Source organism: Rhinolophus ferrumequinum, chromosome 12, assembly GCF_004115265.2.
Source record: "Rhinolophus ferrumequinum isolate MPI-CBG mRhiFer1 chromosome 12, mRhiFer1_v1.p, whole genome shotgun sequence".
Lineage (NCBI taxonomy): Eukaryota > Metazoa > Chordata > Mammalia > Chiroptera > Rhinolophidae > Rhinolophus > Rhinolophus ferrumequinum.
The window spans coordinates 40,483,442-40,498,279 of record NC_046295.1 but is presented as its reverse complement, the minus strand read 5'-3'; the positions used below and the strand labels follow the sequence as shown (position 1 = coordinate 40,498,279).

General features: G+C 37.8%; 1 protein-coding gene across 1 annotated transcript in view; it reads right to left on the bottom strand.

Annotated features, from left to right (window-relative positions):
- The window catches only part of OSTF1 (osteoclast stimulating factor 1), a 46,330-nt gene that overhangs the window by 15,717 nt on the left and 15,775 nt on the right, over positions 1 to 14,838 (bottom strand). Inside the window, exons 2-3 of the mRNA XM_033124128.1 lie at positions 9,476 to 9,522; positions 2,268 to 2,318 (exon numbers count right to left, since the gene is read on the bottom strand). Of these exons, the coding sequence (XP_032980019.1) occupies positions 2,268 to 2,318; positions 9,476 to 9,522 (98 nt within the window). The remainder of the gene's footprint in view (positions 1 to 2,267; positions 2,319 to 9,475; positions 9,523 to 14,838) is intronic.

Genomic DNA, 14,838 nt, shown 5'->3' with positions numbered 1-14,838 from the left:
CTAAAGATCTCTTTATTTCATCTTTGTTTTGGGGGTAACTTTTTATTATAAAAGAAAATCAAATCTATACAAATGTAGAATGAATAATATAATGAAGCTCCACATACCCATTTTCAACTACATGAATTATTCACTCATGGCCAATATTATTTCAGTATATACCCCCACCTACAACTTCCCTCCCCTTCAGATTATTTTGAAATGAATTCTAGACATCATATTATTTCATCTATAAATATTTCAGTATGTATCTCTAAGGAATTTTTCAAAGACATAATTATAATACCTTTATTACAGCTTCAAGTTTTTTCAACAATATTTTTTACTATCTTATATGTAGATCGATACTCAAATTTTCCAGTTGTCCTATAATTTGGAATCCAAATAAGGGTCACACAATATGACTGATGGATTAGATCTTTGAAAAAACCAGTCTGCTCTGTAGAGTTTTGAACAGTCTGGATTTTGCCTGTTTAATCCCTGTGTTATAAAAAATGTGTCCCTCTGTTACCTGTATTGCCTATAAATTGGTCACTAGTTCTAGAGGTTTAATTAGATTCAGACTCAATTTTTTTGGCAAGATTATTTCATAGGTGGTCTAGATTTCTTCCATCAAAAGACACATAATATCTGGTGGTCTCTCTTTTTTTAAAGTTAGTAACCACTGATAAGCATTATCTGGATCCATTATTTTATAGGGGTTGCAAAATGGGTAACAGTCTATCACTCATTCTTCATTTAAATAACTAGAATATCTCTTTAAAGAGAAACTTTCCCTCATCAACTCCCAGGTTATCCAGAGATGAAGTTCATAGAAAAAAGGCAGAATAAATGCTGATTATTTTCCTTAACAGTTGTCTGAATAAAAAGTTGGTTCCCTCACTTTCTCTCAGGGTGACCGATGATGTTTGTTTTTAAGTATCATTAGGAACTCATGAATTTAATCATATTAAATGTGTTTCGATCCTTGGGAATTGCTGCCCTAATTGACCGCTCAAATTGTGCTATCTTTGGCTAGTGAGAGGCTCTTCAACTTGGTCTTTGCAATGTGACCCTAAGTACTCTTTGGTAGCTTCCTTGCTTTCTAAAAACAAGATTTTGGGGGAGTCTCTTGTACTTTAACTGCCACCAACCTGGTACCAGACATTTCTCAAAGGAGCCTTGTTCCTTTTAATGGGAAATAACTTCTTATTACTTGGTTGGTCATTTTTTTCTAGGTCCTTTCAAAGGGAAGAGCAGGAAATATTTTTGTTTTGTTTTATCTTAGATAAAATACAATATCCAATTCAAATACAGAGCTGCAGGGTTTTTACTTACCCTCATTGACCTTACATCTGTATATCCTTTCTTGCAGGCTGAAAACCCTAGTTTTCAACATCACTGATCTAATGACTCATTTGCTCCGAACCACAATACACATGCAACTAACTCAGAGTAGCAATACCAATACTTCTCCAACAAGATCGTAGTTAATAACAGTTTACAATTTTGGGGGGCAGTTCTTTCTGTCCTTCATGTATAGTCTACTAGAGATGTTCAGTCGAACTGCTAAGTTTTAAATTTTAAAGTCACTTGGAATAGTTCCTTTATGTGGTTATGACAATTACCTGGAGTGCAATTAAGTTCATTTGATTTATTCTGCTTTTAATTTTCAGTTTGTTTTTTACCAATTTAATTTAATTGTATAACTATGCAAAAGTTTACATAAATTGAAACACATTTAATATGAGTACAAGATTTACACGATTCCAAAGTCAAATCTCCAAAATAAGGTATAAATTTTTTAAAGTCTATCTTCCAGCTATGTGTCTTCTACTCTATTTTCTTTCCTCACGGATTTCCTTTAAAAGGCAACTATTTTTCACATTTTACTTTATGACTTCTCTTTTGACTTTTTCTTTTAAATGGAAGTAAACAGGTATATGTATATCTTCTCACCCTGTCTTGGATAAGTGAAGGCATTACCATCCACGTTTTCATCTTGCTTTTTATTCACTTAAATAACTACACAATAGTATACAGAACTATTTCTCATTCTTTGTAGCTGCATAATACTCCAACATATCAAAGTTTATTCAACTATTTTGGTGGACATAAAGGCTATTTCTAATCTTATGCTATCACAAACTGTGCTAAAATCAATAGATTTGAGCATATGTATTTCTATATACATACACATTTAAATATACAACGTTACGGCTATACAAAATAGTCTTATATTATACATCTTTAGTTCACACACAGTACAAAATTTTAGCTGGGCTTACCATGTCAGTAATGTAGATAATATCACCTTCCTCAAAGTACAATTCATCTGGCTAAAAGAAAAAATATATATTAAGTTTGACTCCATGTAATTTTTTTCATGAATTAAAATATAATTATGGTAATTATATAGATTAAAATGGTAAAGTATCCTTATAGACACTGTGCTTTTAAAACAGCACATAAACCACTGAACAAAACATTGCTGATGAATTAACACATGTACAGAAAGCTGAATTTTTCCCATGATGGACTTCAAAGACTTACATATATAACAAATACAGATTCCACCCCACACACACATCTTATATTCATTCTTCCATGATGAAAGCAGGTGATTTTTGTATCAAAATAGAATGTTAATAAAACTTTCTTGCAGAAATTTCAAAAGGTGCTATGTATTTTTTCATAACAGGATAAATGTCTAGAATTAAAACCATGAAAAATAACTAGAAACTTGGCTCTCTCCTAAATGATTAGGTGTCAATCCTTAAATACTTTCATATCAACATCTGCTCTCTGCTTATTTTGAGAAAACCATTATCCTATCTCTTCATGTTCAGAGAGAATGAGCATTTTATATGTGAGAATAGTTAATAAATAATTCAGCCTTTAATAAGGCTATAGAGCTGAAAGATATAAAGCAGTAACTCAGACAGTCCAGACCATCAGCAGCTCTAAGGGGTTCATTGAGTATTGTCAGTATGTGCTCTGGCCTGTACCAGTGAAATGTCCAACAAACTCTCTGAATAAAGCCTGGCACTTTAAATAAACATCTTCTTTTTCCCATCAGTAGATAACACTTATCAGCATGACCTTATAAGTAAATAGGACGATGTATTCGGAGTTTCAGATCATTGAGAGATGTCTACGTTGTCATGTTGAGTGAAAAATGTAGGGCACAAAATTTCACACAGGATAAGGTCACAATAATGCATGAAATGTGTGCAGAAATTTTTCCGAATTTTGTTACTTTTATTATTTTCATAATTTTCCTTGAAAAAATACTTTTTAAATAAGAGGCTTTGCTATTTCTGATCATAGTTATTGTTCCATACAAATAAAAATTATGCTAGTAAACAAATTATTTTATTCATTTATTTTTCCATTTATTTATCTCCTCTCTCAGTCACAGACTAGGACAGTAAATATGACTGAACTAGTAATTTATTTAGTTTCAAAGCTGATCTATATGATTATTATAATTATTTACCCCTGAATATAAATGAAGACTATAGCCGCTATATCATGCTTTAAGCAAGCACAATATATATTTAAATGCATTATAAATTCAAATACAAAAATTGGCAAATGGTTAATGATACCAAAAAATGGCTGAGTTCCTTTAAAAGGCAAATTCCTGAAGCATTTCTTGCATTTACATTTTGATTTACAGTAACTAGACATATACATTGGCACAAGCTATAGCAAAATTATTTGAACCTATGAAGACTTGACAACATACGTTTTAATATCATTTGAAACAGAAGAAAAAAAGTAAAGCCCTCTAAGATTTTCTCTAATCATTCTCTAAAATGCTCTGATGATCTATGATCAATATGTCTACCAATATGTGATGGATATAGAAAGTGATTAGGGAAACAAACTATGTCCTTGCATATTTCCCTGTTGTAAACTGAATCACTCTCAGAAGCCAAAAAGGGGACTTGCTAACTACCACAGATAGCGCCCCAGCTATACACAGTGGTCATCCCCATAACAGGAAGGTTGGCCTTCACTGTTAATTTCACCACTATTTGACTCTCTCTCCTTTAGATGACAGTAGTGATGGGAAGGGAGAATGAAGCAGGATGTAACAAAGGAAGGAAAAAGGAATGTATGTTCAAACTAACTATTTTTCTAAAGTGACTCTAAGTTTTCTGGAGTTTTGAAAGAGCTCAATGCCTTGAAGAGATCTGTCTGGTCTTAGAGCCGTCCTGGGCCACTCTTATTCTGTACTTCTCCAAGAGCTAACCCTGCCCACTTATGTCTAACAATGACTCCTCCTAAAGTCATCTCTGCCTACAGTTTTGGTCTCCTTCTAAAATCACAAAAGTCAAGACTGCCTAAATGTTCTCATTTAATAAGATCATTCACCCTTGACACCAAAAGGCACATTTTTAAAAAGTATCAAACAAATAACTCAAAAAAACAAAGCGCGCGCACACACACACACACACACACACACACACACTCCTGTGATTAGCCTTTCTCATTAAAAAAAGGAATAAAGCCCAGAAGAATGGGAAGTAAGTTCTTAGTGGGCATGGGGTTTTCTTTTGGGGAGATGAAAATGTTTGGGAACTAGATAGAGGTGGTAGCTGACAACATTGTGAAAGTACTAAATGCCACTGAACTGTCCACTTGAAAGTGGTCAATTTTATGTTATGTGACTTTTATCTCAAGGGCAATAAGAAGCCAAGAACAGTTAAAACTCTTAATGTCTTTTAAATAATTCTTGTCCTGTGTGGTTTGGTAAAAGTGCATCATTTGGAAAATGTCACTAAGTACGGTCATTTTGGTACTTCTCAGTGGTATTTTGGATTTTTAATTAATGTCTGCTGTTCAGTAATGGTATCTGCCACAAGCCATCTATTAAGTCAAACTTGTTTTTCAATTGCAGCAACAACAGGCAGTTGATTTCAGTCAGGTGAAAAAAGGTCTCACTATTTTTTCATCCTAAGAAAGGAGAGCGGACAGTTTATTCTCTTTTTATTCCACAGCTCCCAGACACACAATGCTACTTACTACTGGTAAAATATTTCCTTCCTATGAATCTAGGGGCAGTTTTTCCTAACCTAGCTAAGGGGTGGTCTACCAAGTTTTGCAGACCATCGGTGGCAGTATAGATAACAAGGTAATTTCATGACTTTAGAACACTCATTTTACCTACAATATTCACACTTTCCATTAAGAAACCACTTGCATGACACTTAACGTAAATTGTTCGATGCGGATCTACTTTTAAATTCCTGGCATCCTATTCAAGGACCAGAAATGGGAAAATAGTGACACAATCAAGTAAGCATTTCGCTATTTCCAGCTTGTTCTTCGGTTTTTAACCACATTCCTCCTTTCCTCTCTCCTTGAAGAACCACAAGGTATCAGAACGAGTGCACTGTCGGCCACTGGGATGTTATAGTGATGAGTACAAACTTGGTAACATATATTCTCATTCCTGTCCCATATATTCTTGGTAACGTATAATTCCCAAGGCATTAATTTTGTTGGTTTCTACAAATATATACTTTATGGAAAAATTTTTAAAACCTGTGGGATACTTTTGAAATTTTTCATATTTGTCAACCTGGAGCCCCAAAAATTAATAAAAAGGGGAAAAAATCGAATTCTCCATATTGTTATTTAACACTTTTTAGATTTTTGTATTTAACACTTTGTAGTATTAGTATGTCCCAGGCATTGGTCTGGACACTTACAAATATTAACTAATTTAACCCTCACCAGCAACACTATGAGGTGGGTACTACTCTTAGCGTCACATTTATAGGTGAGCAGCTTGTCTAAGCCATAGACCTAGTACGTGGTAGACCCCAGACTTGAACTCCAACAGTCAGATTGTGGAGTCCCTGTTCTTTACCATCACCTATGCCTTCTCTCACACAGAAGGGTCATGCATAGCTATTACTGGTCATCATAGTGCCATGACATGGATAAAAGATGGTAGCCAAGGAAAATACCTATTCTTTCCCCTACCCCACCCCACATAATGCATTACAACAAAACTAACAGCAGCACCTTATACCTGCAAAGCCTACTTTATCTCATTCGATCCTCACAACATCCCAGGCCTGGGTCATGGATATAATCTCCATCTCAACCAAGCTTAGAGAGGTTGAAGAACTTGCCACAAGTCACACTGTTAGTGAGTGGCAGGGCTGGGCTCCTACTGCAGCTTTTAGAATCCCATTCTCGGGTCCCTTCCTCTACACGTTGTGCTATAAACCTAAAGACGCCCAGCAAACATTACATGACAGAGCAGAGTCCTGCTGGTTTCTTTTCAGAAATCAATACTAAACCCACTTAACCACACAGGAAATGCTGTTCTTTCTCTATCAACGCGTCTTTACACTGGCCTATCCAGTCTAGCAGGTCTCTCTATGACACGTTATCGGATTGGGGGTTGGGTGAGAAATAAGAACCAAACAATGCTGGGTGGGGCCAGGACTCACTTGCCTTTAAATAAGACAGGAGAAATGGGTTGGCAGGAAGAACCAGGAGTCACAAGCTGCCCAGTGTTCTACCTGTTCAGTAGATCACCAACGGTAGAATGGACATTGCTCTCCCTAACTCCTGAGGGTGGGATAGTAGTGAAAAACTGGACTCAGGCCTCCCTGGGGTGCTGCACATGTGAGCAATGGTCCCACTGAGTCCAGCTCAGCTCTTCCATCTTGCCTGGTCCCGATGACTTTATGGAGACCAGGTCACGTTAGGATGTACCCTGCTACATTTATCCTACTAGAAAAGATAGCTACTGGTCATAAGAGAGAAAGACTAAGCTGAGCTTCCAGGATTGTCCAACAGAAATTCTCATTCAGAAAAAGAATATGAAAATAACCTAGCTCTGGGATGATATTCAAAATATTCAAAATACAAGTACAGGCACTTAACCAGTCAGGAAGACCTACAGAACTAGAGGCTACCTTTAACATCTTTGAAGGGAGGTGGGAAAGGGCAGTGTGGGGACAGCAGGGTGTGGGGTAGTCTGGGTGAACCACTGAATACCCAGCACACACAGGATGAATCAGCAGCATTTCTCTACAGAACTGGGATCTTTGGGACCAGGGATATTAAAAAATACAGAATATTTTAAAAACCTAATTAATAAATGTCTATTTTCTCCCATGCATTCAATAATAACTAAGATAAAAAGCAGTGGAGAGACTTAATTTGGAGCAGAACTGAAGGTGAATTAAAGTAATTGATATATCAATCAATCAAAAATATTTGTTAAAAGTCATGGGCAACCAAAGGAGGAGGTCAGTGAGAAAGGACAGGGTGATAACAAACACAATGGGGGAGGGAGGGGGGAGAAAAAACAGTCAGAAGTCACTTCACAGGTCAAGAGTACACACAGGTCCCTTTCTAGAGTTAGGGAGGCAGCAAAGAATGGTCTCTTCATTGACTGGCCCAGGAGGGCAGCTGATGACCACCTCCCTTCTCCCACTCCTGTTTACCTCAGGGGTCATGCAACATAGGAAATAATTGATTTGGACAATCTGAGACACGAAGTGATAGCCCTCCCTGTGATCAGGGGGCAAAGACAACATTGTCTGAACCTCGTATTTCCTTACCTTTTTGTGTCCCCTCTCCCACCCCAAATTCACCTCAAAATGTGACAGTATTTGGAGACAGGGTCTTTAAAGAATTAATTAAGTTAAAATAGGGTCATTAGAGTGGGCTCTAATACAATTTGACTCGTGTCCTTTCAAGAAGAAGAGATTAGGACACAGGCAAGTACAGAGGACACAGGGAGAAAGACAGTCAGTCATCTCCAAGCCAAGGAGAAAGCCTCAGAAAAAAACCAACCCTGCTGACACCTTGATCTCATACTGCTAGCCTCCAGAATTCTGAGAAAATAACTTTCTGTTGGTTAAGCTGAAAAAGCATCCCAGTCTATGGTACTTTGTTAGAGCAGCCCTCGCAGACTGTCACACTGCCCATTCCCCACCCTCACCAGTACAGGAGGGATGTCATTGGAACCTCTTGGCAACAGGAGTAAGAAACTGAGAATTACTACCCACCACCAAAGCCCTTTCTTGTCCCAGGAACATTCTATATACAAAGTCTTGGGAGAACTAATCCGAACACGCACGCATCCCACACTAACTGTATGACTTGTTGCCATTTAGTGGCATCATCTCATTTCACGCTCACAGCAATGTTCTACCACAGGATGCTTAATATCATCGCCATTTTCAAATACAGGGTAAGGGTCATATAGTTAGGTAAATGCGCACAGTGGGTAAATGACAGACCTGAGCTTTGAGAGCAGGCCCCGGCCTGACGGCAGTGAATCACTGCTCAGTACCACCTGTTCTAGGAGCAGCAGGGCCCCGGGCAGGAAGCTGGCTGCCCATGGCAGGAAGGCGCTCATCTCTAGTTTACAGACATTACAAAGTCAATGATAACAGGTTTCCTTGTTGGTTTCTTTCTCCTCTGCTTCATACCTGCCTGGAATTCCTGCCTCTATCCTTATTCTCCTAGGTGGCTGTCTACACCTCACATAGAGTGATTCTTCTAAAACTTAGCTATCCAGTCACTCTTGTACTCAAAACCCTCCAATTGCTTCCCATCTTACCCGGGACAAAACACCAAATGAGACCCAAAAGGCCCTACTACCCTCCTTGAATTCATCTCCTACCTCCCTCTTTCTTGTCCACGACCTTCCTAGCCCCGCTGTCTTCCCTGCTGTTTCTAGAAGTCGCTAAGCAACCACCTTGCACTTGTTGTTTCTTCTGCACCCTCAGTTCTTTCAGGGCTCTACTCAAATGTCACTTCATAGAAAGGCCAGCCAGAAACACCTTATCAAAAGAACACTCTTCCTCCCTTAGCCTTGCTGCCCCTTACCCTCCTTATTTTTCTTCCTAGGACTCAGGTCCTGAAGTCACATTCATTTATCTCCTTACTTCTCTCCACTAGGATGTGAGCTCCGTGAGACCATCCTTTCTCTGGTTACTGCACCACCCCCAAGACCTGGACCAGTGTCTGGCACACAGTAAGTGCTCACTAAATCATGGGAGGATGGGTGGATTTATGGATGGACACGAGAAACTCTAACAACAGAAAATACATACAGCAGAGACATACAAAATTGTTCTGGGTGGTTGGTAGAAGGTGCCATCATAATGTAGTTTGAGGCAGCAATTCAAGAGGAAAATCAGCAGAAAGACGACTAAGACAGGAACACATACTTTATCTGCAAGTAACTTGGTGATTTTAAAGCAGGTGGTGTCACCGCATGGGGAGAAGCAGCACAGGACGGACAACATGACCTCCAGGCAGAAGGGCATGCACATCAACGGAGGGGCTTAGCTTTCACACTCTGGACTGCAGTGGGCGGTGACTGAACATCCATTCCTATGAATTATTTAGGGCTATTAAAGAAAAGGCAGGCAGTGTAGGCCAGTATCTAAATGAAAGCACCATAGGTTTTTATGCCAATTTTAAAGTTAAAAAACTGAATACTTACAGTTCTGGGTTCAAATGTATAAAGAGCTCTGAACACTTTAACTTGCCCTAAAAGAGAGGAAAAACAACCCACGATCAGTTCATTTCCAAGTTTGCTCTAATACTATTACCCATTATAGTCTTCAGAATTCCCTAATTAAAAGCCCATGCGAGAAATTTATCTTGGAATTAAGTGCTTTTTCTATATAAGAGGAATTTTTAAAATACTTGTTAAACGAAAGCATGAAAAAACACACACCGCTGAGATGATTTTGCTTTCTCCTCCCAAACAATGGAAGCTACCTAATTGCTTATACTTACCTTCTGTCCTATACAGAGCCCGCCCACCACTAAGATCTCAGTTTAAAAATGGAAATGTGAGCATTTAACATAGAGAGAGTCTTAATGTGACAACTGACAGTGTTTTAATATTCTTAAATCAATGGTTTTAAGAATGGATTTTATATTTTCCCCCAAAAAAGAAAATACCACTGAGAAAAATAGAACATGTTGGAGAAATCTGTGATCCCATTAAGTTTCAAAACAAAGTACAATAACTAAGCAAAGAGGTGCTTGCGTTCACAAGCGGTGTCTTTCGTGCTGCCAAACAGTATCTCGCTTTCTGCCTCTTTGCTGCATTTCCACTACACCCTGTATTAGAATAACTGATTTGAAGACAGGCACCTTGATTTTCTCAATTTCCTGGCACCTACCTGGCATATATGTAGTATGAAGTTAAAAAATGCTTGCTATGTGAATATGTAAGTAAAAGAATAAATTCAAACAGTGTAGGAAAAAGCCTATAAATAGCAAAAAAAAAAAAGGAAAAAAACGGTCTTTTTATGAAATAGATTTAAAAGGGGTATCAAACTAGGACCACCTATTTAAAGTGTCGTGAAAGTTCAGTTTCAGCACTGGAAGAACTGCCTCATCCAAGAGCATCATGCAGAACAACGGGCTCTCACATGGAAACCAGGAAGACTACTTCAGAAATGCTGTACGCTTTTATCTTACTCTTTTTCATTCCTATTTGAGCATGTTTTATAATATAACAGCATAATAGAATACACATACAAGGCATAGATACCTATACATTTTGGGGAGTGAGTACTCAAAACCTTTTGCTGATAGAATGTAGCAAGTAAGCATTATAAGGACAGGGGTTTTTGTTTTAGGAATGAGACATCCAAGTAGATAGCACAATGCCGGGAACATAGGAGCACTCAATAATTATTTGTGGAATGAATGAAGAATGGATGAACAATGGAATGGAAACATGCACTCAAAAAAGTCTGAAAGCCAGTAGTTTAGAACCACACCATCCAATATGATTTTATGCACTGATGGAAAAGTTCCACATCTGTGCTAGTCACATATAGCTACTGAGCACTTGAAATGTGACTGAGGAACTGATCTTTAAACATTAATTCTAATTAAGTTAAATTGCCATAACTGACTGGTGGCTAGCATACTGAACGACACAGGTTTAGAACATCAGAAAATGGGAAATGACATAATGTCCATTAAGAGAGGACTACGTACATCAACTGATTCATCCACATGAGAGAGTCATTAAAAAAGAATGTGGCAGACAGATCCGCAGACACTGACATAGCAAAGAGCCTACAAAACATTCAGTGAAAAACAACAGGTTATAGAACAGTATGCCAAGTACCACCCTGTTTACGTTGACAACACACACACCTTGAATGACAGCACCAATTATGGGGAACCTTCACATTCTATTTTACATGTATTCTTATATCCATCACACTGAGCATGTATTACATTCAAAATCAATGACAACAGTAAAAATACTTTCATGGGAGGTGGTGGGTAGGAAGCATTCTTTCTTCTAAAGGCCCTAATATAGAAGGGAAGCTCAGAGCCCTGTTGTTTAGTGTGTCTGCAAGAAAACATGATTCTTGCAATCTGAATTCTAGTGCCACTTCTTTCTTGCTCTGCTGGGGGGAGGTTAATAGGCAGAAGAAAAGGCGAAAACTTGGAATCTGTTTTTCACCCACACCCACAGGCCTGAGAAAGGAAATATCAAATAGAAGGAGGAGTTGCCAGGAGAAATATTTTCTGCTGACCTGAATGTTTTCTGAGAGGGGAGAGTAGTTATCTTGATTACTTCGAACTTTCCAAAGAGAAGTTACACAGGGAAGCAGTCTATTCGTGACCAAAATCAATAAAGACAGAACTTTCTTGTTCCTTTGAGGGAATGGCAGCATGGGATGTGCTATGGCTAATTTTGGAAACAAGATCCAATGTCAACTTAGTAGATAAAATTCAACATAAATTAAAGAACCTGAAAAAAAAAATACTTGGAGGCCCCTGGATTTTTATAATTGTATCTTTTGTGAGTGTCTTACTTAAAATGTTAACAACTAAAAGGAATTGGGAGATTTATTTGCATTTTGATTTACATTGAATGTTATAAACACTGAACATCAGGCAACTCTTTAGGCTGTTATGCCAGGGAACGTTCTGTGTAACACTGTAGAAATACTTCCACATACACGATCCTATTTATTAATTAAAGTTGGGACATTATGTATTATAAAATTTCTGGGCTTTCATTTATTCCATTCTCAAACCTGAGTCAAGTAGAAATGAAAGAAGACAAAAGAAACAGAGGATAAGAAAGAACTGCATTAAAAAAAAAAACAGATGATTTTTATGATTGCAGTACTACATCAACCTTGGATAGTCTCTCAAGAGAATAATAATACTTAATATACTAATTATTTTTACATATTTAATTCAACTGTGAGCGATGTTCTATACAGGTTTAAACAGAGTATTCAAGGGAAGAAATCAGGGTTCTAACGGTATTTTCCTTATAGACATCTAAAAAATAATAATGAACATCTTAATAGATCATCAAGAGCAGGCACTGATCAATCCCAAATGTACTTAAAGAAGGCAGAGTCACAAATGTAAACTAGTTGTGTTCTTTCATAAGCAGGGAGGCTAAGTTAGTTGCCTGCTTGGGGAACCCTCCATCCTGACCATTTTCTCATGGAGGTCTCGTTACATATAACAAAGAGAGAAAGTGAAGCTGTGTAAAATACCTAAAGTCACCCTGGAATTCACCCTGATTTAAAACAGGAAAGAGGCCCAATCTTCTGTTTGATGCTTTATGTGGCTCTCACACGAACTAGCTCGTGAATGGTATTAAGGATTTCAGTAGGGCTGGCTTCCTGATGTCAACAAGGTAAGTAAATTCCTAGCATGACACCCAGGCAACTGGCCCCTGCTGGCTTTTCCCTTTGCTGGCTCCTGACCTCGCCAGGCACGCCCTTTCCGTTTCTCTACAACCCCACCCTGCCCCTACGGAGAAGGACTGAGCCCACCACTAAACATCAGCCAAACACTCTTTTCCCCTGGAGTTGGGCTGAGCCCAGACTTCAACAAACGAATCCTGTCCATAGCAGCTGAGGCAGGTGGAGGGAAGGGGGATATGAGACAAGGCTGGGTACCGGCAAAGGTAAGAGAACTTTGTTTCTGAGGTTTGCAAACAGAGTGTGTACTGCTGCTCCTCTGAGGCCCTGAAACAGCACTGAGAAGGAACTGGGGCTTACAAACTCAAACCTAAAATGCCTCATCTACTTTATTCTCTGTTGGTGAAGGAAAGGAGAAGCTTCTAGAGTGAGCCACTAAGGCAGCATTTAAAAGGGACTGCTCACTATAATGGAGAGACATACAATAAACAGCAAGAGGAATGACTTTTCAAATATCAGGCCTTAGTTATCCATAACAGAGCAACTATTTCATTTGTGTTCAGCTTAAGAATTTGGGAAGCACGAGACTTTTAAGACTTCATTTAAAATGACGATGGTAACTATTACATACCCACTATGACGATTAAAATTCAAAACATTGACAATGCTAAGTGTTAAGAAGAATATAGAACAACTGGAATTCTCAGACACCACCAGTGGGTGTGTAAACTTGTATAACCACTATAGAAAATTATTTGGCGGTAGCATTCATTCATTTTTTTATAAGTCTTAACATGCCTCTGAGATCTTAAATTTCATTTTGGGGAAAAGGAACATAACTAGAAAATCTCCCTTGCATCTTTGGTAGGGCTAAAACGCTGCATACAAAGTACTGTGAGTCTCAACATTTTTACACTGCAGATCATAACCAGGTATATTGTCAAGCTAATTTAGTAGCTTTAAAAAATATTAAATAGGGGGGTGGGGAAAAATATTAAATAAAACAGAAGAGACCAAAGCACACTGTACATAATAGAATTATGTTTGTGAAATTTTTCTTTCATTGGGACTGGATAGATGGATGGAGAGATGTTTATTTTAGAAATTTGCCAAATACACTTTTTGTTTGGCAGCATGTCAAATGGCCAAATACTAACATCAATATTTGCCAAAGCCAAACGATGCCTTTACAGAATTAACTACTGAGAAATAATAATAAATCTGAAATTTTACTCAAAAAATCAATTATTATGATTACAATCTTAGTTTTAAAAATTCTGGTAGACCCATTTGAAAAGTCTGGTATAAAAGGACAGGAACCATAATTCCCTGGCACTGTCAACAGCAGCCTGATGAGACTTGTGTAACACTAAATAAATGCTCTCTCTAAAATGAGATCTGTGAAAAAGCTAGATACTTTGGTACTAGCTCCGTCAGCTTAGCTATTGCTGGTGATGATTTTGCCACCAAGTTGGTAAGCTTTCCTTCCTCCCTAATAGAAAATGGCTGAGGTCAAGACTTACCTCCTCTCCACCTCCTGAAGTGAAGATTTGCTTAATGCTGATCACGCAATGTCATTGAAGGCAATCCCACGAAGGACATAATGGTTTCCCTGAAATTATTAGTAATTGTACGCTCTCACTATTCATATTCTCTATCCATAACTATAATTTTTGCTATACTTTTTTAACTATAATTATTTATAAAATAATTCTTAGATGTATAAAATTCACAGCCTCGCCATCATCATTAATTATGGCAATATTTTGTTCTCCAATAATAAATATACATTCAAACTTTCAATTGACTGAGGGAATTTTCATATATGAAGCACATTTGGAATAAGTTACATGTAGAGTACTTAACCTGTTTTTCAAAGTGAACATTAAGATAACAATAAATTCAAATGGCACGCCTTGCTTTCATTACTGTTGCCACTACACTGGTTTAGACAATCTGCAATCCTTGTTCTAGCATAAATCTAGGTATGCCTGAAATGACACTGAAGTAGGTATTCCACCATTTGGCCAGTCAGTCAAAGCTTAGGATTTAGGAAGAAATTTGAGGCTAAGGTAACTTCTGTGCACCCCTATAATCGTGTGTGTGTGTGTGTGTGTGTGTGTGTGTATTTTTGTATGTACCAGGTCATTAAGGAAAA